The 24,736-nt window shown below is 41.9% G+C and overlaps 1 protein-coding gene across 1 annotated transcript in view; it reads left to right on the top strand.

Annotated features, from left to right (window-relative positions):
• Window positions 1–20,104, top strand: part of LOC115099498 (claudin-10-like) — a 52,766-nt gene extending 32,662 nt beyond the window's left edge. The window contains exons 3-5 of the mRNA XM_029617171.1: window positions 4,667–4,748; window positions 10,453–10,563; window positions 19,922–20,104. Of these exons, the coding sequence (XP_029473031.1) occupies window positions 4,667–4,748; window positions 10,453–10,563; window positions 19,922–20,021 (293 nt within the window). The 3' untranslated portion in view covers window positions 20,022–20,104. The remainder of the gene's footprint in view (window positions 1–4,666; window positions 4,749–10,452; window positions 10,564–19,921) is intronic.
• The last annotated feature ends 4,632 nt before the right edge of the window (window positions 20,105–24,736 follow it).

Raw genomic sequence — 24,736 nt, 5'->3', positions numbered from 1 at the left:
TTTCTTAATTTCTCTATCCACTTCCTGTTAGAGATGTGAATCATTTTTTGTGTTCGTTTTGTTCTTCGTTTTTCGGCCGCTGTGGGAAATGTTGTTTTTTGGCGGTTCGGGGTTTTTTTTCGCGAAAAATAATTTTTTGGGTTAGGGCACGCTAACAAAAACTATTAGATTTTGTTAGTTTTTGTTAGCGCACACTAACCCAAAAAATGATTTTTCGTGAAAAAAATGGGAAAATCCTGATCATTTTTTTAGGCTCCCCTAAACATGCCAAATTGGACAATTTCGTTGAAATTTTCCAATTCGGCAAAAAACGAATGTATATCTATACTTCCTCTATTTGTCAGGAATGACATTCCAACTTCTTTCTGCCACACCCATCCTTTAGTTTAAATGCCTAGTGACACATGATCTAAATTTCTCACTTAGGAATCATTTTCCTGCCATGGAAAAGTGTAGATCACCTGTAAAACAGCCTTCTACTGTTCCATACATGGCCCCATTCCCCAAGGTATCCAAACCCTCTTCCTTTCACCAGGTTTTGAGTCATGTATTGAAGTTGTCTATAAGACTTAGCCTTTTCTTATCCTTTCCATAAACAGTAGTCTCTACTATATACCCGATCTGCTTTCACAGATTCTGGAAATCTCTCTGAACTATTTGATTTCTGTTTCTAACAGGGTCAAAGGTCCCCAAACAGATGACAATAGTCATTTAGGAGTCCTTTACCTTCTTCATTAATTGCATTGACTATCCAGTTTGCATTTCTACAAGCTGAGGACCTTAGAAGGTATTCAACTATTGTGTTTGCCCCAAAATTAATTCCCAAACTAGTGCCTTTAGTTACCGAGTCTCCAAGCACAAGTAGCTTTCTTTTATGACTTGATTATGCTATGAAATTGCTGTGTGAATTGGGTATCTTCCTTCCTTTTAGATACCACTTCAGTTTCAATTGCTAGAGTACCTTCATTTTCCCATACAGAACAGACATTTCATACTGGTATCAATTGATACAGCATGTATCTTTGTGTCAAAGATCTTGTCCTACCAATGCCCACTATAATACATTTATTCAGAATGGAAGACTAGTCTAGTGGTTTAGGCAACGAGCTTCAAGCCAGAGTTCAAATCCCACTGCTGCTCCTTGTGACCCTGGGCAAGCCACTTTCACCCTCCATTGCCTTAGATACAGATTGGGAACCTTCTGGAGACAGGAAAATAACCTACAGTACCAGAATGTAATGCACTTTGGTGGCTGAAATTGTGGAGCGTGGCAGTCTCTAGGTCACAGGTCTTGTCCTAATAGAGCCCACTTATCTGTTCATTTCTGAATCTTCTTTGGGAGTGGGAACAAATTTTCTAAATGTTGTGGTGGAGGTTTCTTTGATTGTTGCTAATCTCTGTTTAGCCTTTTTAATTGAAGCTAATTCTGCTTCAGTTTGAGAGAACTCTTTTTCACTGAAGAGAGTTGTAAATAAATTGGCCAAGCTCTAAGTTTCCAGGTGGTTTGCATTAGGACTAAGGCACTGCAGTCATTAAATTAAATAATAGCATTTGTTAATTGTTTTGATATGGAACAACTTTAACATAATTAGATATACCAAGTACTTATTTCACAGATTTACAGCAATTATGTTCCCTAAAAAGAGTATATTAGAAGAGCAAGCAATGGGGTGGGTAGGTAGAAGAATAGGTTGAAGGGCTTTTAACAGTTCAGATTATCTAGTATCTTCAGTTCAAAGGCTCCTCCCTATAGAGGCAACGTAAATTCAATCTTTGATCCCCAAACAATAGATTTACCAAGCAAAAACTCTCTTAAAATAAAAAAGCAGCCTTTATATATTTCTTATTTGAAACAAAAACAGATTCTACAGCCAAGTTATAACCAGCAGCTAAAGGAAAAAGTAAAATAATTCTAATAGGTAAAGCTATTGACAATACAGTCAGATTTAACAATCAAACTATAAGCAACAGCTTTTAAAAGGGAAGATAAAACAAAAATAAACAAGGCAGTCCTGTCCAATAAGTGCAATTAACAAAGGATAGCATGGATGTTTATTTTCTTTCTGCTTGGAGAAGAGTTTGTTTAAGATCTTTTCACACAACAAATGGCATTCCACAAGAATAAATGCACATCTTATCATTGGGTTCTCCCTTGTTTCCACCAACTTTATGTTGAATACATCACTGGTCTTATTCATCAAAAAGCAGGAGGGAAAAGAAATATAAAATGCAGGCCTGACTTTTTTAAATAATTATTATTATTGAAATTCAATTTATACAGCCAAGCAATCACTTGTTGAGAATGACAATAGAAGATGTAATAATACAAACAAAAATATTATTATAATCTATAAGGAAATTAATATCTCTGCTTTCATATCAGTCCTCAAAAAGTGAGGAATCCAATCATATATCAAGGAAAACTATCTTGTAAAAGGAAAAAAACATCAGAGACATTGAATAGAACCATTCAAAAACCCTAATTAGTGCCTTCCGCAGCTGGGGAAGAAATAGCTCCCAGGTCCAAAAGTGAAGAAGCATTAATATGGGACTATTTCTCCTTAAGAAATACAAGCAACTGAGAAGGATCAAAAATACATATTTAAACCCCCTGAATTTAACTACACACAGCAAAACTAGAAACAGCAGGTTTCATCATCAAGAATTTCTTCATCTTTACTTGAATCACTTTAGAGATATCAGGAAATATACAAAAATTAAACCATGGAAAGAAACCTTTCTAATACGAAAAAAAAGTTTCAATATATAGTCTCTGTCTGAGTCCAAGGCCAATGTAACTATCAGGGTAGCAGGTGCAACCCCTTCTTCTGAAGAATTTTCCAAGATAGCAATCAGATTAGAAGGTTTCAAACTAGGCAGCAGGTAATAAGCTCTTGAGACTGATGGAATTAAATTCTCTGGGATCTTCAAGATCTCAAAGAAATATTGTCTCAATATTTCAATAGAAGAAAGCAATTGCTTCTTAGGAAAATGTATCATTCTGATATTATGATGAACATTTTGCAAATTTGCAATCTTATTTTGTAGAAAAAGATGACCCTTAGTAACAGTCCCAATAGAGTTTTGAACAACAGAAATTTTAGCTTCCTGAGTTTCCACGTTTTGAGATAATATAGAAAACTGTTGCTGAGTTGTTTGTAAATCTATAGATAAAAGATGTTGCTGATTTACAATATGAGTCAATTGTGAGAAAAGGTTCAAGATAGCATCCCAAATCGCATCCAAGGTAATCACAGGGGGTTTAGGTAATTCAAAATGCATTACCTCAGTGGTCTGAATCCCATTCGATAGTTGAGCCAGACCAATAGAAAACTCTATGGAAACAACATCCTCAGAAGAAAGAAAAGCCACCACACTAGGTCCTAAGGACCTCTCCCTCTCCCCCACTCCTGCATCCGGTAAAACGTTGATGCCATTCCAGGCATCTAAGTATGATCATCCAAGTGTGGCCTAGAAGAAACCATTTCCTTGCCGCAAATCTCAGGACCCCTGGTCGAAAGGGAACATGGCACAGCTCTGGAGTCAATGAAGTTTCAAAGTCTGGGGTGGACACAGGTGAGCCTTCATTCAGAATTCTACCCAACTGCTCAACGGAGAAAATCGGATTCTCCTGAGACTGAAGGAGATGTTTATCCATCGGGCCTGTAGGCGTTGATACTGCTGACGCGTCAGAATAGACACGGGCCTTTCCGTTTCTCTTCCCCATCCAGAAGAACCAAAGAGGAAAAAATGAAATGAGGTAATATTATACCATGGGAGAGGAGCCTTCGGAGCCACAAAGGCAATATGCAGCCATCTTAGATTCCCCTGTAGTTATCTGGCCTGACTTTACATCATGTTTTAAAAATCTATTTTAATGTGTGGTGCTAGTGGTAGCACAAAGTACTTTAATTATAATTTTACATAAACTGAAAAAAATATTAATTTAATACAATCTGCTAGGTTAAAACATGGAAGCTTTTGAATGTGGCTTCTTGAGGCTCAGCTTGCTGCTAAAAAATTGCATTTAACTGGCGGTCCCCATGAACATGGGATCTCCCATCAGACTATTGAGCACAACAATAGTAAATTATGCAAAAAAAAAAAAAGAAAAACGGATTAAATATTTGAATTGTTGCTTCAGGAGTGAGTGTGAGTCTACTGCTGGATGTCATTGTTGTCTGGCTGATGGAATATTCCATATTCTTAAAAGCTTGATTATGAGGACAATTGTCCCCCTAGTTGAAAATTGTCCCCCTCACAGGAGCAAAAAATGATTACAGGCTTTTACAGTTCACAGACTTTTAGTCAAGTTAAAAAGGGGTATTTCTGGGGTGGGCTGGGTGGCATGTTTAGTCTAGGGAAAGAAAACTATGTATACATTTGATTTTCATATACACATGCTCTGTTGTACCTATGATAGGCTGCCTGCAGAAGGAGCAGGTGCAAAGTGTGCACACCATTTGTATGTACATCATTGCAGCTTAATTTCAAAGAGAAATAGCTTGTTGTGTCTATGTATGTGTGTGTGTGTGTGTTTCTTACAGCTTGGTGGGTTGGTTCAACTTGGTGCACAGTTCTCTCTATTTTAGTGGTTCCTGTGATTTTAATAAGCTAAGAAAACATAAACCTTAACACTGAAGTGGCATTATGCTCTTGTCTGCAGGTCTGTGTTCCATGGTGGCCATTTCTTGGTATGCTGCCATTATAACTGCTCAGTTTTTTGATCCTTTGTACGTTGGAATAAAGTAAGTAAAATGCATTCATTTTCGGTTGGCTCGCCAGCTTAGCAGCATTATGAAATGTGGAATCCTATCCGTCCTATTTTCCAAGACTTGTCCCAGTGCATTCCGGCCCCTGCCATTATACACCAGAATGCGTTAAGACAGGAGAAGATATGTCACATACGTTAAGGAATAACAAAACTACATTTTATAGATGCCAATTTTCAGCATCCTCCCAGAGCTTGCTGGCCCATGTATCAATCCTGCAAGCTGATTTATACAGAGAAACTTTCCACAGAGTTTTTCCTTAAACATCACTTCCCCGGTGAGGGCTAAAGTACAAAAGTAGCCGCAGAACCTGCAGGTTCTGCGGCTACTTTCTTCTGCCAGAAGAAAGTATGACCAGGGAATTAAAACTAAACACCCTGGGAATACCTTGCAAGGCTGGCCCCACCTTGTCCCATCACCACCTCTTTTCCTCACAGGGAAACATATCCATGCTGTTAACAGCACGGGTGCTTTCCCCCCACAGATTGGGGAGAGCAGTTTCAAAGGGCCCTTCTCCATGGGTAAATAAGGGTTTACCTGTGTAGAATCCCTTTAAAGATTTCCCCCATAATATAGTAAAAAAACAAAAACATCTGCTGTATCTAAATGTAGGACAAGGAATTTGTGAGATATAAGAGACTTCCCCAGTTGTATTTGAGGTTAGAGAAGATTTTGTCCCTAAATGTAAGCCACGTGGCCTACCTGGAATTTTACATTTTTACCTCCTCCCTTTTAAAGCTAGCTCAATCATTGTTTCCCTTAGGCAGCTGAGTGGAGGAAGCGGCCTCCCCTTCTAATGCAAGCCCCTAAGATAGAGCAAAATATTGTGCATAAAAGCACCCATGTGTGTGGTTGTGCTAAAATACACGTACACAACATTTTGGGACTTTACAGAATACCTCATTTGTGTAACCCCCAGACTGGGGTCCTGCAAAGGAGTCCACAGAATACATAGACAATACATGGAGCTAAATGGCCTTTCCAATGCACTAAATCTCTCCAGCCCGGGTCCTACAGCATTCTCTGTAGCAGGGGAGAATAACCACCTGGACCATGACTGTGAACTTTCTGCTTCTCTAATAAGTGCCAATAACCACACTGGAAAAAAAAAAAGCTGGTGTTTCAAGACAACTTTACTGATGATTTGGTGTAAGCATAAAATATGTCACGCTGAACAAATATCTTCCAAATGATATTCACAACACTAATCAAATAGATAACTCAGTGAATCTGTGGTTCTTGGATTCCTTAAACCAATCTTCAGGGACCTCTCCTTATTCTGTATTAGAATTTGGAAGCCTACCTGGGTTACTGTAAATGGTGAGGTTGTCTTCCCAATTTAAACACCAACCCAAATTATTTTGGGTCCATTTGCTGGATATTGAATTCTCCAATTCTCCTCTCCTTTTTGTACTCTGATTGTACCAGATGGGTGGCCCAGACTCTCTTGTCCTTTTCTCTGCCACTAATGTTAAGTATCCCACTTTTTCCAAAACTGCTTCCATGCTAGCATTGTTCCTCTTGGGCTAAGAGGACCGGCTAGGAAAATAAAACAAAGTCCTGGACAAAGGGTGGAAAATGTCCTTTTAACTGAAATTTCAAGCAGGGACAACATTTTCTCTAACCTCAAATATAGTTGGGAAAGTCTCTCATATCTCAAAAATTCCTTGTCCTACTGCCTGGGGCCTAGGAGATTCCAGGGAAAAAAAGGAACTAAAAAGCACATTCCTCTCCTTCCAACCAATCCACAAATCCTCTAGGGGTCTCTAGGGGTCAACCATTGTGGCAGCCTCATATGGGGGTGTTATGGTATAGATGTACAGTATGCTCCTCTCTCCTTTCAAAGCATAGCCTTTTTGCAAGGCCACATCTTAGAAGAGATCCTAATGGGGCCCTACATTTGAATAATTAATCCCTCATTAAAATGCACAGTCCCATCAAGTTAAACTATAGCTCTATCATGACCATTTTTGTATTGTAAAAGTGCAGAGCAAACTCCATAATGATTGCCAGTCTACACTGCATAAACACCTGCTTGGATCAGCATAAATGCCTGAAACGTTTAATGATTCAGCTCTAGAAGTCACTAGAAAGTCATCAGGGGCTGTAAATTCTACCTGGGCAGCACTTCAGGTCCAATCTAGATGAAGTCCTGAGGATATCAGAAGCTGCATCTGCTAGTGAATGCTCTGGATTTAGGAGTATTGACTTGCTAAGGAAAGTTTGAGTTTAGATCTTGCAAAAGAAAAGAGGCAGATTCTCCATAAACTTGAATGTCAATGGTATCGTAGTTGGCCAGCAGAAGATCTTCTGAGCTATAAAAAGCAGTTATAGCTTTATAAATCTTTTGTTGATAATGCTAACAAAATCTTTTATGGTTTCCTCATTAATGGTGCTGGAAGGAATTTGAAGAAATGTTCAGACTGCTGAAGAGTTTAGCTTCCTGTTCTGATACACACACTTCCCAGTCCCTCCTGTGATACTTTTATGGAATTTTTTTCTCCTCAAAGGTATCAAAAGTTTTTGATTTGTTTTTGAATGTTACGCCATGGTTCTTAGTCCCTCCACATGGCATTGTTGAACACTTCTCTCAAACTGAGGAAGTTTTCATAGCTGAGGTTTTCCAGGTAATTTTCTTCTCTGAATCCTGCGTTTTGTACTTTTAATCCCTGTAGCGTTGTGATTTTAAAATTGCTGAAAGATATCATCACCTCTTTCCTCAAAGACATTGTAAATCTGTCTTTTACTAGCTGTACTGCTCCTAAGAGATTTAAGCAAGCCTTAATCCGACCTTTATTTAAAAAAAAAACAAAAAAAACTGGACTTGATGCCAATGACAGGCCATTTTCCTCCTTGTCCATTGTTTCCTAAGATTACTGAATCTGTAGCTTTGTGCCAGCTTGATACACTTATTAATGCTAATAAGGTCTTAGACAAGTATCAGTTTGGTTTTAGGAAGACCTTAAATACAGATCCTCTTTAATTATCTGCTGTAGACACCATCAGGAAGGAACTTGACTCTGGTCAAGGCTATGCTCTTGAATATCTCCTCAGGTTTGGGCACTTTAGACCACGGCATTCTTATTTATTGTTTTAGAGAGTGTGATATTGCTGGACTTGTCTTGCAGTAGTCCTCTTCCTTTCCTGTCTGAGCAGGTCGTTCTGGGAGGGCAGAGCTCAGCTTGATAACCCATCTGTACTGGGAATCAGCCATGCTTATTTATTTGATTTACATTCCGCTTTTCAGGTACTGTAGGTATTTCCCTATCCGCAGAGGGCTTACAATCTAAGGCCTAGGTTCATCAAACTTTCACATAAATAACACCCGCAATAAGGAAAAGTGGCATGGCCATGATAATCTCAGAGCTACCACACCATGGAGAGAGAGGATAATGCTGAGAGTGTGGTAGAGATGTTACGGGCTCCTGGTGCAGCCTCAGGGGCTTGGGGGGGAAGGTGTGGCAGGTTCTAGAGTGTGAGAATAGGAATGGTGGTGGCAGAAGGATAAGGTAAGGAGAGAAGAGAGTCTGAAACCATTCTTTAAATTATAAATGCTTGTGGGGAGGGAGGGAAGCATCAGTGCTCTATGGGCCACAATTTTTAATACTTTTGAGGGGAGGGGGGATTGAGGCAGTATGGCCCCACATATTTTTCAATTTTTTTCTGGGATGAAGGAGCGGTGGGGGGAAGGGTTTGTTGGCCAAGGGCTTGTTTGTTTGGTTTTTTTTGGGGGGGGGGTGGGGGGGTGGGGAGGAAGGAGAGTTTGGCTTAACCAGCCTGTTCAATAGATTCCTGGAAACAGGAGTGGTGCCACAAGATTGCAGAAGAGCAGTTGTGCTCCCTATTTCCACCTTCCACCGTAGTCTGCAGCTGGGGGTTTGTGCTTCTCCTTTCACTATGGCTGCAACTACATCCACCCCACAGTAGTGTCCACTTAAATCTCCTGAACTGCAGTCTCCATGAGTGTATCCTCTTCTGGAGGGGTCTCCACCACACATCTCCCAAGTCCATTGGCTCCAGCTCATCCTCAGGGCTGCTCAACACCTCCACCTTCATCTCCTCTGCCTCTTCATCTGGTTCTAATAGGACTCCTTTCTGTTTCTGCCCCCACTCTCTCTCCTCTGCTCTCACCCTTCTCCCACCACATCCAGGCTATCTTGTCCTTTCAATAGGGTAAAACCTGGGAAGTCCCTCCCCTTCCAGAACCCCTGTGCTTTCTGGGAGTTGGAGTCCACCTTCTATTCTTCGTTCTTTTATATACTGGATCTCCTTCCCAGGTTTTCCTTACAGCCTGTCTTCTTGTATTCACCAAGGGAATATAATGCCCATCTCATTATGTTACTATGTTATAAACACAAGACTGGGGTCTGGAAAACATACTTATAGCAACTCAGTTCCCATCAAATATGTTAGTGTGATTTACCAAATACAGTGCTGATCAGAATTTCTGGTCTCATGTAAATGGACATGCAACATTTGTGAGCTCACAATTACATTTGGATGGAGCCCAGTTGAAAGTAGTCACCAGCTGCTATCATCCAACTCTGCAATCAGGTGCAGATACTGTGAAGCAGGTCTCTTGATGCGGGATTTCTCAACTCTCTTGATCCTTTTGCTCTGTTTTCCAGACGTTACCTGTCTCCCTATTCTTTCAAAGCACAGCAGTTTGTATTATGCACAAGAATATTTCACACTGAGTGAAAGGAAGCAATCTCAGTGCCTCTGAGAGTGCCACTATCTCCGCTTGCAGTAATTCATACAAAACAAATTATTCTTTGTAGGTCCTTTTCCTGTAACTACTCCAACAAGTTCCACTTCCCAAATTCTGTCACAATTCAGCAACTGTTCTGGTGCAGACATTCAATCTCTGCCCCAAAGTGCTGGCTTTAGTGCTTCAGGATTCCCCTGGAGTTTGTGTGCTTCAGCCATGACTTGGGGTGGCCTGCTCAGGTTCTCTCACACACATATTACCAATGTTATTCCCAACTCTCAACATTATCTCAGAAAAAGAAAAGGTTTAATAATTCCCCTGTTTGGTTTTGCTTCTCGGGACCTCTCTCACATCATAAAAGAGTCTTCAGATCTCCCAGTGTATCTGTTCCCAGTCAATAAATGGCATTTTTGCTTGCTGCTGAATACTTCAGTCGTTAGCCTCTTTGTTCCTCATAATTCTTTTGCTGAACTCCTTTCGTGAATTTTCCTGGACAACAACTTCTAATCTTAGAAAACCCTTCCTGTGCTTTCTCTGCCTTTTGTCTCCCAACCATGTGTTTTTTCTTGCCTGACATCACACGCAGCCACGCGTTTGTTAGGTTATTTACAAACTCCACTGAAGGCATTAGAACTAGTATATGTATATATATATACATACATATATATATATATATATATATATATATATATATACATATGTATATATATATATATATATATATACATATGTATATGTATATATATATACATATACATATGTATATATATATATATATATATATATATATATATATATGTATATATATATATATATATATCTATATATATATATATAAATATATATATATATATATATATATATATATATATATAGGCATAAAACAGTGCATTCCTTTTTTTTATAGCATTCTACATTTTAACATTTGCTGATTGCACTAATTAATAACTAATCTATATTAAATTGCAGATATGAGCTTGGATCTGCTCTGTACTTAGGATGGGCTGGATCCCTTCTTGCCATTCTTGGCGGAGCCTTCCTGTGCTGTTCATACAAAGGAAAGAAGAAACCCAAACCACGGTAACTTCCAGGCATTGTTTAATATCTAGTTTTCCTGCATCTAAAGAAAATAAACATATTGTGTAATATTTCAGAACTGAATAGGGTTGAGAACCACCATATATCAATGTAAAAATTTAATTTTTCAGTTGTTATAACTGAAATGCTGTAAGAAGCAATTCTGCCCACTGGAGGATGCTATATTTGGAATACTATCACATGACCTCATATAGCATGGTGTCTGATGGGTTCATATTCTGTATGATGTCATTTCAACACCATAGTCTACATGGACCAATCATATGTAGTATACTGTATGGGGCAGATTTTCAAAAGGGTACGTGCATACGATTTGCGCGTACCCCCCTCCGAAAACCTGCCCCAAGCTCCCCCTGCGAGTGCCGAGCCTATGTCGCATAGGCTGCCAGCGCACGCAAAGCCCCGGGATGCGCATAAGTCCCAGGGCTTTCCTGGGAGGGGGGGGGCGTGTCGCGGCCGGTGCGTCATTGAGGGTGTTCCGGGGGCAGGGCCGCGGCCTTGGTTTCGGCCCAGGGGTATTCCTGGGGAGTGGCCGTGGCCTCCCGACCAGCCCCCGGTCTGGAACATGGCGCGCCGGCAGCCGGCCCGGCACGCGCAAGTTACGCCTGCCTCGGGCAGGCGTAACTTTTGCAATAAAGGTAGGGGGGGAATTAGTTAGGGCCGGGGGGCGGGTTAGTTAGGGGAAAGAAAGAGAAGGTGGGGGGTGCCGGAAAGAAAGTTCCCTCCGAGGCCGCTCCGATTTCGGAGCGGCCTCGGAGGGAATGGAAGCAGGCTGCGCGGCTCAGCGCGCGCAGGCTGCCGATTTTCCACGCGCCTACCCCGGATTTTAAAAGATATGTGCATATCTATTAAAATCCGGCACACTCTTGTTTGCGCCGGGTGCGCAAACAAAAGTACGCGCTTGCGAACTTTTTAAAAATCTGCCCCTATGTGAGGCCATTTATTATGTTTTGAGCATGACTGTTTCAAGGAATGCAGAAGAAATAAGCAATTTAAAGAATTTCAAATGTTGCAGCTTAAAACTAGCATTCTTTAGTGTAAGGAGCAAATTACTTCTTGGCTTGTGAATTTTTGACATATTGTACAATACTTAGTGGGTAGAGTTTACTTCCAGAAGGCAATTTACAAATAGCCTGCCTAGTTGCAAACTCTACAGGTGATTTTAATGTGTGTATGCTGTGTACATTTTCAAAGGGAAATGACCCACACTATTTCTTTTTGCAAATTGGAAAGCGCAAGTAAGTATGCTAAAAATGCCATTGTACTTGGCACCAGCTAATTTTGCAGGCAGTGAAATGGATAGGAAAATAGCAGGCATACATTTGAAAATTGAATGTACAAGTGCTGTTTTTCTCACCTGACCTAAACATGCCCCCTGGAACAACTCTTTTTCCTGTGGTGAAAGTAGCTTCAATATGGAAACTGCACAACATTTTAGCCAGACCATTTTATTAAGGTAAATACCTATTTATCCAAGTGAATGCATTCAAGCATTGTCCTCTGAAAGCTCTCTGTTTCTTGGGGAGGAGAATTTTTGGGTACCCCATTTAGGGCCTGATTCATCAAGTTATTTTCCAATAGACACAGAATGGAAGAAAAGCCTTTAGTGATTCGGGCAGTTAGCTTGTAGGCCCAAGGCACTGCAGGTGAATTTTGAAAGGAAGATCCTTGCGGAGTTTCCTTTTCAAAAACTGCCTGGCAGCAGGTACCACAGGGAAGCGTTTCCCCCGCCTACCATGCAGTGCAAAGTATGAAGGGAAAATAAGGAGGAAGAAGGAGCTGTGCGTACTCCCATCAGTCTGCCCTAGCTCCACCCCCATAACAGCATCCATATTCTGCACCAGAAAAGCTAAACGCTCTGTCAGCAGCACACAGACTTTGGGGGAATTATTGAAGGGTGGTTTCTCAACCCCCTCAAAATTCCTTTGAATACTGCCCCTCCCAAAGTCTGGTACTGAATGCTTCCCCTTTATAATAAACACCTTTCTAAAAAACCAAGCAATTCCTTTAGAGTATTTGTTGCGGCAGTTAAAGTCAGTGGCAATAAACTCTCCCTATAGGAAATGGACCACTGGAATTAATCACCTGGGCCAAGAGACAAAGAAAATCTCCATCAGATTTGGAAGAGTGAGCTCAGGCACGACAGAAGGACTAAGCAACAGCAGTAGACACTGTGAGGAGAGACAGAAAATAGATCCTAAAACTAAACAAAGGGTTTGCAGTGTATATTTATTCTACATTTTTCTCGGACAATAATGTTGGATGAGGGCAGAGTATAAGAATGTTTAAATAAATAAATAAATTCTGAACTGATGTAAAATCAGTTTGTAAGGTTCCGGGGGTAGATATTCAAAGCTGCCCTTGTAAGAAACGTAGCCAGTTAGAACATATCCGGCTAGGTTACGATGTATATTCAGCGGCACGATGAAGCTGCTGAATATACGTGTATATATACGCACTTAACCGGATAAGTCTTCCCTGCTAAGTTTAAACCTGATCTATGGGGCGTCTAAACTTACACATATGCGGCTAACTCTGAATATCGGTAGTTAGCTGAGTAAGTTATACAGCTAACTCGCTCCGCCCCCGATCTGCCTAGTGCACACCTACTTTTTGTATGTGTAACATTTAGTCATATAAGGGACTTATATGGCTAAGCAGCAGCCACAGCATGTAGGCACATATTCAGTGGCCACTAGCGATGTGCTTTCTTAAACCCTATCATCTCGGGCTTCGTTTCGGGGGCCCCCCGCGGGAAATTTCATATTTCCCGCGGTTCAGGGAATTTTCTGATTTCATTGAAATTTCATTGAAATTGCCTAATTCGGGAAAAACGAATTCACATCACTAGTGGCCACTACTTAGCAGCATAAGTCCCAGTTATCTGCTTAAATAGCACTGAACGTGCTTTGAATATCAGGCCCACCATATCTAATGCACATCCCTAGCGCTTAATCAATTAACTTCTTCCAAATGCTTGAGTAAAATAAAAAGATTTTCTTACATGTGCTAGAGAATAAAAATTATTTTTAAAAATATTAGATTTCACCTTCTTCCTAAAATCCAGAAAATCCACTCCTAGAATTGTGGTGCAGCAAAACCTTTAACAAGGAAAGACCAAGAGGATCTCACTACTTGAAGGAGTGTGACAGGAAAACTGCCTCCTAATGGTTCAGGGCTTTCTCCGCCCCCCTGTATTACTCATGTTCCAGTGGTTTACAAACAAAATATCCAAAGTGAGTAACACAGAATTATTTTATTAAATATTACTTGATCACACAACTGGGCCCTTTTTATACTGCTACCTCACCAGCTTTCAAAATTTGACTCTAAGCAGATAACTGTATTTAAAATTTGACTGAGGGTCTGTGAGCCCATTGCAAGTTGTAGGTGTTCTCTCCCTAAAGAGATCAAAAATCCCACCCAGTTTCCAGTTTGTGGCATGTAATAAACTCTCAAACAGTGTGCTGGCAGGGAAACTCTATTCTCTAAAATATGTAACCACCATCCTGGTCAACTCTTGAGCTTTGGAAGGCAGGGACCACGCAAGACCCCATGACCATTCTGGCAATCCCTCAGAAGAGCGAAAAATAAGCTTTCAAGGCCCTTAGGATTTTGTCTCTAGGGGTTATTTATGTATTTATTTGAAATTCTTATATTCTGCCTATATTGATACCTATCATGCTAAGTATTCTTCTGCACACCAGTTAGTCACACAAAAATCATTATCAATGAAAGTTGCAAACTATCAATGAATTAATGAATATTATACAACAAGGAGTTGCCATCTAAGCCACAAATGATTAACAGTCCGGGCGGTTCTAATAGTTTCTATAGAACACTCCGACAGGCTTGCTGATGCGGCACCTTACAAAACATTTATTATATTGGTGTTTACACCATTTAATTTTTCTGTAATTGGAGAGCTTTTGTGAAATTTTGTTTGTTTCCAGTTCCCCTGGTGTTATACTGATTTGATAGACGGGACTGAAGTATTGTGCTCTTTACACCTAGACCATCTCTGAGTCAAGTATCCTCACACCCCTGCTCTCTTCTGTATGGAGTTGCTCAGGGCTCCATCCTCTCCCCTACCCTCTTTAACATATATATGACCCAGCTCTGTAAATTACTCAAGGAAGCCAACATTCTCTACCTGACATATGCGAAGAACATCCAACTATTATGCCCCCTGGGCCTCAATCCCAATCAAGCTATCTCTGAATTCAACACTGGCCTCAAGAAAGTCTCTAACTTGTTGTTTAACAATAAACTGAAATTGAATCCCCCAAAAAACAGAAGTCCTTTGGTTTGGGAAAAAAAGGAATACACTTCCATCCACTCAAAGGTGACCCTTGATGGGACTTCCCTTCCATTCTTTCACCAGGTTAAAAGCCTGTGTTTCTTCCTGGACTCCAAACTCTCCACTAACGTCCAAATTCAGATGGTAACCAAAGCTGCCTTCTTCCAGCTACTCCAACTGCATCACCTTTGTCCTTTCTTCGATAACCATGCATTTACAACAGCGATACAGACTGTGTTATCTCCCATACTGCAACACTCTATAGATTGGACTCAGCTCGAACTATACTAAAGGCCAGAAAACATAACCATTCCCCCACTCCTCAGATCCTTACTTTGGCTCCCTACACATTACCGGACAGTGTTCAAAACCTTGGTCCTCACATTCAAGGACCTCAAAGGCCTAGCATTTACCTACCTGTACAATTGTATCCCCCCCCCCCCCCCCCATTCACCCTCTGTTTTAAGTCCCCAAACACAACTAGTTGTGCCAACCTCTACAGTTCTGAAACAACCACAAAGAAAAGAACTTTTACAAGTTCAGCCCCACCCATGTGAAATCAGACATGCCCCTGATCTACTCACATTCAGGAAAGCCCTGAAAACCTGGGTGTTTATAAAAGTCTATGGCTTGCAACCACCCACCTAAGCTCCTAAAGAGATCTTTTCTCCCCTACCCACCATCAGAATCCATATAATTCCCACAAGCTGTGTCAAACTTGACCACCCTGCACTGCTTTCAGATCTTAAACTGTACACTATAAAGTGCTTCCCTAAATTTTATACATTGCAACCCACGGTTATTGTTTACTGTTACTTGTTTACTGTTTGTTACTTGTTCCTACTATAAACCCCATTCGTTGTAGATCAGCTTTTGTTCTGTTCGTATCAGTTCCTGTAATTTCAGCTTCTCTGTCACACATTTTGTACTATCTTGGTGGAAAAGCATGTTAAAAAAAAATGATGATAGATAGATAGATAGATAGATAGATAGATAGATCCCATGTTAATGCTCAGGGATAAGTAGTGGCTTTTCTCAAAAAAAATAAAAAACAGATGGAAAAATACAAGTCCAAAAATCAGCATACTTAGGATGGTGACCCAATACTGAAACAAAATTCCACAGCACAATAAAAACATCACATTCTCTTTGCACCTCTTCTTCGAACAGGTCACCTGATTGGGGAAGATATCGTCCTCCACCCTGGGCTCTCCCAGTATCTGTTTGGCAGATGTAACCTGTTCCTCCAGTGTCCTTTTCTGTTCCTCTCACTGTCTCCTGAGTCTTGGGATGCTTTTAGCTGAAACAACCTCTCCTCTGGTGAAGTATCCCAGACAGATTACCCCTTCTCCTGGCACCTTCCAGTACCCTGGTCATCACACTCTTCCAAGCTCTCTCTCCCTCTCTTCTGGACTCCAAGCCCCTTCTACCCTTAATTTTTACTCCTCCTCTTAAATCACTCTGGAACCCCACTCAGTGGGAGACAGGACCTGTGGAGCTCCGCAATGGGTAAGGGCTCTACACATTCCTTAGGACTCTAAAGTTTAGATTCCTACACCTCACATCTCTCAACAACCTACCCTCAATGACTCTCCTACTCAAGAGAAAGTAGGGGCTTTTATAATAGAACTTAACCCTTCCCAATGGGGAGTGATGCTCCTACTTGCCACATCTACCACTTTTCTAACCATCAATAGGTAGGGTCTGATGAGATCTTTATCACACTGAGGGCATTTAGAGCGGCTGAAGCCACATACCACATGCTTGTGAAAGGCAGGGCCTCTTTTCTAAAGCTAAAAGGAGTGCCCCTTTACAAATAAATCCTGCCACTTTACAACCATATTTTACTTATTTATTTTTATACGATTTATATTCTGCTTTTTGTCACCAAAGGGTATTTCATTCTTATTCTGTGGGTATTTTCCTATTCACAGAGGGCTCACAATCTAACAGGCCGATATAGTACAGCGCGCTCTGGTGGAGCGCACTGTTAACCCGTGATTGGACGCGCGTTTTGGACGTGCTAGCTTTACCCTTATTCAGTAAGGGGTAATAGCATGTCCAAAATGCACGTCCACCCCCCCCCCCCCCCTCCGAACCTAATAGCACCCGCAACATGCAAATGCATGTTGGTGACCCTATTAGGTATTCCCGCGCGATTCAGAAAGCAAAATGTGCAGCTTGGCTGCACATTTTGCTTTCAGAAATTAGCGCCTACCTTTGGGTAGGCGCTAATTTCTGCCGGCACCGGGAAAGTGCACAGAAAAGCAGTAAAAACTGCTTTTCTGTGCACCCTCCAACTAAGTATCATGGCGAAATTAAGTCAGAGGTCCCGAAAGTTAAAAAAACGTAAAAAAAAAAAATTTGAAATAGGCCCGCAGCTCGCGGGTTGAAAACCGGACGCCCAATTTTGCCGGCATCCGGTTTCCGAACCCGTGGCTGTCAGCGGGCTCAAGAACCAATGCCAGCAAAATTGAGCGCCGGCTGTCAAACCCGCTGACAGCCACCGCTCCTATCCGAAAAGAGGCGCTAGGGACGCGCTAGTGTCCCTAGTGCCTCCTTTTACCGCCAGGCCTAATTTAAATAAATATATTTACTGAATCGCACGCACAGGAGAGTGGCCTGTGTGCGCGACGGGAGAGCGGGCACTCGCCCGCTCTACCACGAGTTTTACTGTATCGGCCCGTAAGTTTGTACCTGAGGCAACGGAAGGTAAAGTGTCTTTCCTAAGGTCACAAGGAGTGGCAGTGGAATTTGAACCCTGGTTTGCTCTAACTACTAGAATACTCCTCCACTCCATACATATATCAATGATAGCAGGGTTTGTCTTTCAAGCTCCTTTCACCTCTCCCCCCCCCCTCGAAAAAACTTCTTTTTCCATACTACTTAAACAAAGTAAACAGCGTGTTTCTAGAAGCTTCCAGAAAAGAAAATGCAGTTATCTACTCTGGAAATTAGGGTAGCCAACTGTCCAATTTTGAACCAGTTTGGTTTCTGAGCCAGTTTATATAGTGTCTGATTGCTGGGGTCAGTGGACATTATACCTCTAATCTAACATGACCAGACAGGGGTGCCCCTATATATGGCCATGCTCTTGGGTATTAGCCAACCTCGTTCAGCAGAAAACAGCCCTCTGCTTCCTACTCCAGTCCCTCCCCTACTCCAGGCACTGTGAGGGAGGAGGGAGCAGGGAGGAGAGGGGGAAGCCGAGGTAGCGGTCAGACTAGAACTAATCTGTTCCCTAATCTAGCCCCTCCCCTCCTGTCATTCCCCACCCCCCTATCCCTCACAGCCATCTCGCTCTACCTTCTGCCTGGTGATATGAGGAGGAGGGGCTGGAACTGGAGCTGACACAGCAAAGGAATTCAGTTGGAGAGGGGGGGGGGAGAGAATACCAAGGATTAATCTTGTGTGGGAGGGGGGATTAAGTAAGGGGTTCGAGGGCATGAAAGCACTAATGATTAAACTGCTAGGAGGGATAGGTAGAGAAAATCACCTCGGGGGGGAAAGGGGGGAAAAGGGGGAAAAGGAAGACTCGGTAGCTGCAACATGCAGGAAGAAAGAGAGAGGGAGAGAAGAAAATGCAGGAGGATGGGATGAGAAGATTGGTGGAAGAAGCAGTGACAATGCCCAGGATAGAGCGATAGAAGAGCAAGACAGGAGGAGTGATGAGGGGGGATTGCAGGGGCTGAGAATATAGGAAGTAGACATAGGAGAAAAGAGCACAAGAAGCAGGTTGGGTACAAATAGTGCAGGAGGAAGGGCTGGGGTTAGAAAGCCCAGGAATAAGGCAGGGAAATGCATGAAAAGAGCAAAAGATGAAGGGGCGAGAAAAAAGAATTGTGGAGAGAGCACTGGAGAAGAAGTAGCAAAAGAGAGAGAATGCAGTAAGAGGTGAGCATGTATAGGAGGTGAGTGCACATGAGATGGAGACAGAAGAAGAAGGGAGCACAGGAGAAATGGGAGAAAAGAATAATGAAAAATATACTGCTGAAGGAAAGGGAAACAAAGACAGAGGAAGAGACAGATCCAAAAGAGTAAAGTGAAAGGAAGGAGGACACCAAAGAGAGAGAAAATGAAAAAGAAATAGAGCCATGACCAACAAAGGAGACAAGCTGAGCCAGAGACAGCAACGGTTAGAAACCATTTCATTGTGTATCTTTTTCTTGACTGTTGTTCAGGAACATTTTAAATTGAATTGTAAAAATTAATCATTTGTATTGTATTTATCATATTGTTCTACAGGTCAGATCATTGTACTAAGCGATTTTCCCAGAGACACAAAATGGAGAAAAACACTTCAACACAATAGATAAATGTGTGAAAGAAGTAAAACCTGTTCAAAATTGACAGATTCAATAAAGTACTTAAAAACTTTAGAGTCCAAAATATATAGTTTAATTGTAATATTGGGTACAAGTAATCCAGTCCTCTGACACGGCCGTGTTTCGCCAGAGGGGCTGCATCGGGAGGAACCCAAAACAAAATCTATGCCAGTAGTGGGTTAGAGAAAGTGACCACCGGAGAAAGAAACTTTTTTGCCACTTAATTTCGTGGCGAGAAGCAAGCTTTAGTAAGGGTGAAAGAGATATTTAATTCGGCGGGATGCTGAGTGTTCAGCCAGATGGTGCAGTTGGCAGGAAACAGCTGAGGAACAAAGAAAACTTCAATTTGATAGTTTCTAAGAATGACAGTGCGAGACCACTTATTGCAGGAGAACATCCTTAATGATTTTGAGGGAAGCGCCAAATTAAATATCCCTCCTGGCACAGCCCTCCAAAACACGGCCATGTCGGGAGACTGGATTATTTGTACCCAATATTACAATTAAACTACATATTTTGGACTCTAAAGTGCTTTATTGAATCTGTAAGTTTTGAACAGGTTTTACTTCTCTTCACACATTTATCTATTGTGGTGCTGCTGCTTTATGTGCAAACTATTTACTCTGCCCATTGTTTATGAAAAACATTTTAGCACATCTGACCCTCTGAGCCCGATTCACTTATGTGGACAATCTCTCTCTTTTTTTTCTTTAAGTATCTACATGTATGACTATACAGCTGCCCAGAATGCTCCATCACATCTTAAGGTGAAAAGAAGCTCTGAGATCACCGTGGCCTCCAAAGCTTATGTCTAAACTCAACTTCATCCAAACATTTTTAATGTTCTTAATGCTTTCTTAACCAAACTAAAGGGTCTTTAGAAAGTTTGACATGTATTCTGTTCATGTGGAAACATTTTGCTTATGTTGACTATATTCAAATACATATCTATTTATAAATATATATACCAACATGTATTTGAATACTTCCTTAGGAATATTTCAAACATGGCAAGTTACATCCTGAGACTTTACTCCACTTTCACCCTACTATATCTGAGTATGAATAAAGAAAAATCAAAGGAAATGAGCATAATCTGTGTAACCCCCCCTTTTCCATCCCCGGAGAACACTGGGTACACTCAAACGGGGGTGGGGGAATTTATTCTGGGGGTCCGTGTATCGGGGGCAGGCTCACCTACAAGGCCAAACTGGGACCAGGATACCTTAGAAAAACACAATGTCCACACCAAGTTTATGCTCAACAAGAAAAAAAAAGTTTACTTCAAAATTAATCAGATCAACAAGGTATACAAAAATTCACAAACCACCAGTTTACCACAGCCAAAATTTGCAGGAAACAATTCAAATCACAAAAATGCCCATCCATGGTCTCCCAAAGAACGTTTGCCCCAAAACAGATCTTCTCTTCATCTTCCATGGTCCTCTGCAGTCCCAGAAGCAAACATACAGTCTCTCTTAAATAGTCCCTGTTGCTCACAACAGTTTCCCTAGCCCTGCACAGAAGCTGCAAAACAGGCATAGCTCTCTTTTTCTGGTCCTGCAGACCTCCAACACAGTTCCTCCTTACTCTCTGTAACCTCTACTTTCAATTTCTCACTTCTCCAAACTTCCATTGGGGTTTATGGAAACATCCTAATTCCTCGAAAGAACTATACCACTCTCTCCATAATATCTCATGTGCCTCGTGGGAAGCAAGTTTTTTATACTCCCACATTTGTACATCCCCTTTTTTGGGGAGGAACCACTCTGTCATTAAAAGAAGTGGCCCTCACACACCTTGTCCTCCTGCTGAACGTCCTTTTCCAGCAAGTCCCCCATGTTAGAGTATAGCACAACCCTCCAGAAGAACTCTGAACTTCCACTGACCTCCTAATTCTGGAAGGTTTTCCTTATAACACCTAAATCCTATTCTTGTCAATTACCAGTTTGCCATCTAGGGGCCATATTAGTAAAACTGGACAGAGACCTAAAGTTACAGACCAGACATATTTCGGTAATCTAAAAGTCCTTTACAATGAGTTTCATCACAGTTGTACCATAATTCAAATCCTTTAAACCTGCAGAGCTGGAACTGTAACAGTATTTGCATATAGCTGCAACTGCTATATCATGGGAGAAGCCCTGGGCAGAATTATGGAAACAAACAGGATCTCCTGAAGGAACCACTCTTGCATACCTGAGACACCTTTTAGTAGAGGGAACTGTATATGCAATGTTTCATAAAATCTCCTCTCACCGCTATAGTGCCACTGTTGTGGAGAAAGTCTGTTAGTGAACCCTTGGGCCGGCTGACTGGAGAGAGGACTCCGGTCGGTGGGAAAGGAGCCGGGAGGCGGAACAGGCCTGGCGCAGAGAAGGAAGTGTTCGCCCTGGAAACCCGAGACCCCCCCAGGAGGGGCCCGTAGGGGTCCAGGTCGCTGGGACTTAGGAGATCCGGAGGTAGAAGTAGGCTGAAGACAGGATCGAGCAGAAGTCCGGTGGTCGAGGCTGGCTGAAGACAAGAGGAGACGAGCAGAAGTCCGGTGGTCGAGGCTGGCTGAAGACAAGAGGAGACGAGCAGAAGTCCGGTGGTCGAGGCTGGCTGAAGACAAGAGGAGACGAGCAGAAGTCCGGTGGTTGAGGCTGGCTGAAGACAAGAAGGGTCGAGCAGGAGTCCGGTGGTCAAAGCTGGCTGAAGACAAGGCAGGATGCTGGAGATGCCGGAGCGGAGCCACAGGGAAAAGGCAGGAACAGACGGAACTGGAACAGGCTGGAACAAACAGGAACGGAGCATGGCAGGAGCCACAGGAACAAGCAGGAACCAAGGCACAACAGGAACAAGCAGGATCCAGCAGGGAAGCAACTAAGTACTCACAGGAGCGACCTCGTTGCAAGGCGAGGTAGGAGAGAGTGAGGCTGGTTTAAATAGCCAGCCGGCGTCTGACGTCAGAAAAGAGGCGGTTCAGCACTTCCGGGTGCTGGACCTACAAAAGCCGTCTCCTCGCGTGCGCGCGTGTTCCCCGGCAGGGGGAGGAGCTCGAATCGAGCCTCGACGGCGTCTCCACGAGGGAGACGCCACTGCCATGCGGCCGGGCAGGCCCGGGCCTCGGGGGAGCGCAGCAGAGACGGGAGAGCCGGCAAGGAGGTAAGAACCCGGTCGCCAGCCTGGCGACCGGGATCGCAACAGCCACAACAGGAATAAGGTAATGTTCATAATTTTCATCCTCTGCATGTGCAAATTATATATGACAAAGCTAAAAAAATAAAGTAATAGCCCTACTCTGACCCCTAGGTTTAGGTTAGTACCCTTCCAGTGATAATGAACAAACCACTGGCAGAGAGTAAAGCGATTAAGTGGGACTTTATTCAATATAGAAATAAATAATTAAGAATGCTCATGCCAATACCTTATCAATCATCTCACTCACAGCTCTGTGAGGGTAATGCCTTCATTAGAAGTCACTTACCCTTTCCCGTCCTTCATTCATCATCAGAATCATATGGACTTTAAGGACTTCATCCTCAGAAATGCATGACTGCATTGTAACTATAAAAAGTCAGATATTCTCACTCACTAATAACTCAACAATATAAGTAGTGATTTTATACAACCTGCAAAAGAGATTAAAAGTGATTGTCAGGGAAGCTTTTGATCTTTTTTCATGCATTTATGGTCTCCACGGTATATCTGAAAAATGTCCACTTTAACAGAATAATAATCTTTAGTGGTGAACTTTTTTGTTCAATATTGCTTGTTTTGACTGAAAACTCTTCAATCAGCACTTTTATCTCTATTTAGAATTTTGTGGTGAATGTTTTCATTTTGTACAAACTTTTGTAAGCACTGAAAATCAGATGTAACAGTATTTGCTTCTTTTTGCTAAAGCGTAAGTAATTCAATACACTTTTCCTAAATGTAAAAGATAGTGAAAATAATATCAGTAGCTATGGTAGAGACCCTCTTCCTCCTTTATCTTTAGGATAATAGCTGACCATAATTTTTAGAGCAAAAGGTCATAGTATGAGGTTGTAGGGGAACAGACTCAGGAGCAAAATACATTTATTCACAGCAGCTGTGATTGATGCATTGAACAGCATCCCAAGAGGCAAAAATGGTACTACAATTCAACAAAGCATGGCAACACTAGCACTACAGATCATTAATATTGGGGAAGGAGGGTCTGTAGTATTCCAGTGTACACTCAGACTACATGAGTGTAATCAGGGTTTAAAATGCAAAAATGTTAAAAATGTAAAAAGCGGTTTTGCTTTGTATTCCTACACTAGTGTAAGTGACTGTTACTGTCTCTTTAAGAGAAGTCTTAAATTGCTGCAAACCAGTTGCTTGGAAGCTACAGCCTTTGTTTATATCAGGTGACAGAAACTTGTTTGCAGCAACAGGCTAGCTTTGCAGTAATATGGGTCCCTATGGGAACTGAAGCTGAATTTGGCATAGACACAGGAACAGGGTTCTAAGAAATGCTGTGACATGCATTTTCCACCAGAACACTCATGAATGGGGCACAATAGAGCCACAGAGCAGAGGCAGCGTGTAGGGGTGCTGAGAGATAGAGAGGAGAAGAGCAGGGGTTTTGTAGGAGATAGTAGCTGCTGAATGGGAGGAAATTACAGTTTGGGTTCAGCTTCCGGTCTAGATTTAGGCACAGGTTCCACGGGCAATTGTTTAGGGTGCCAAAGGAAGAGCCTGATCTAGCAATCCACTTCAAAGGGGCAGTGCTATGGCACTCTGGGACTCTGGAGGGGAATGAGGTAGAGGGACTTCACCCATTAACTGATCTCCAGGGTCTCCCACCCTTGACTCTCCCATCCAGCCTAGGAGCACCCAAGTCCTAAATTCAGCCCTGTTAAGCAAGAGAACTGAGAGAGAGAGAAAAACTGATTGGACAGCTTGGAGATAAAGTAAACGCAGACATTTAATGCATGTCAGAAGAATAGCTGTGATATCTGAAGTCTCTCTAAAAGTGTGAGACAGAATCTGAGAAAAAAGGCTGAGTGAGAACTTCATACATCCCCATGTTTGTTAAAACTCCACGCTGTGGGAGTGAGTGCATGAAAAAACCTGGGTGTGTTAACCAGAGCTGCTTTAAAATATACAGAAACCTGAGTGAAACCAGAGAGGCTGAAAATAGCACTCCTGGTGCAAAGATTATATGCTTGTTGGAGAAAATTTTGAAGCAGAAGCAGCAGCAGATTTGTTACTAAAATAGGATCTGCAGTGAAATATATATATATAATTTTATTTTTTTTTTGTGAAAATAATTGTAAGTGGAAGTGAGGAAACCAAAAGAGTTATTGTGAGTGTTTCACCTCTCCCTTCAGCATGAGTTAGCTTCCCATGCACTTTATAAATTGCTATCTATGATCTAAACATGAATAGGGATACATGTGATTTGTTCTTTATTTTTCTAATTAGACTTTAGGTATCTAACTGATAAGGAAAAAACGCTACATAAGATCTATGGAAGACTAGCGGTGAAAGTGTAGGCATGTTTCGCTATGCTGATTTC

Source organism: Rhinatrema bivittatum, chromosome 9 (assembly GCF_901001135.1).
Source record: "Rhinatrema bivittatum chromosome 9, aRhiBiv1.1, whole genome shotgun sequence".
Taxonomy (NCBI): domain Eukaryota; kingdom Metazoa; phylum Chordata; class Amphibia; order Gymnophiona; family Rhinatrematidae; genus Rhinatrema; species Rhinatrema bivittatum.
The sequence above is the reverse complement of the archived record's forward strand: the minus strand, read 5'-3'. Positions and strand labels throughout refer to the sequence as shown.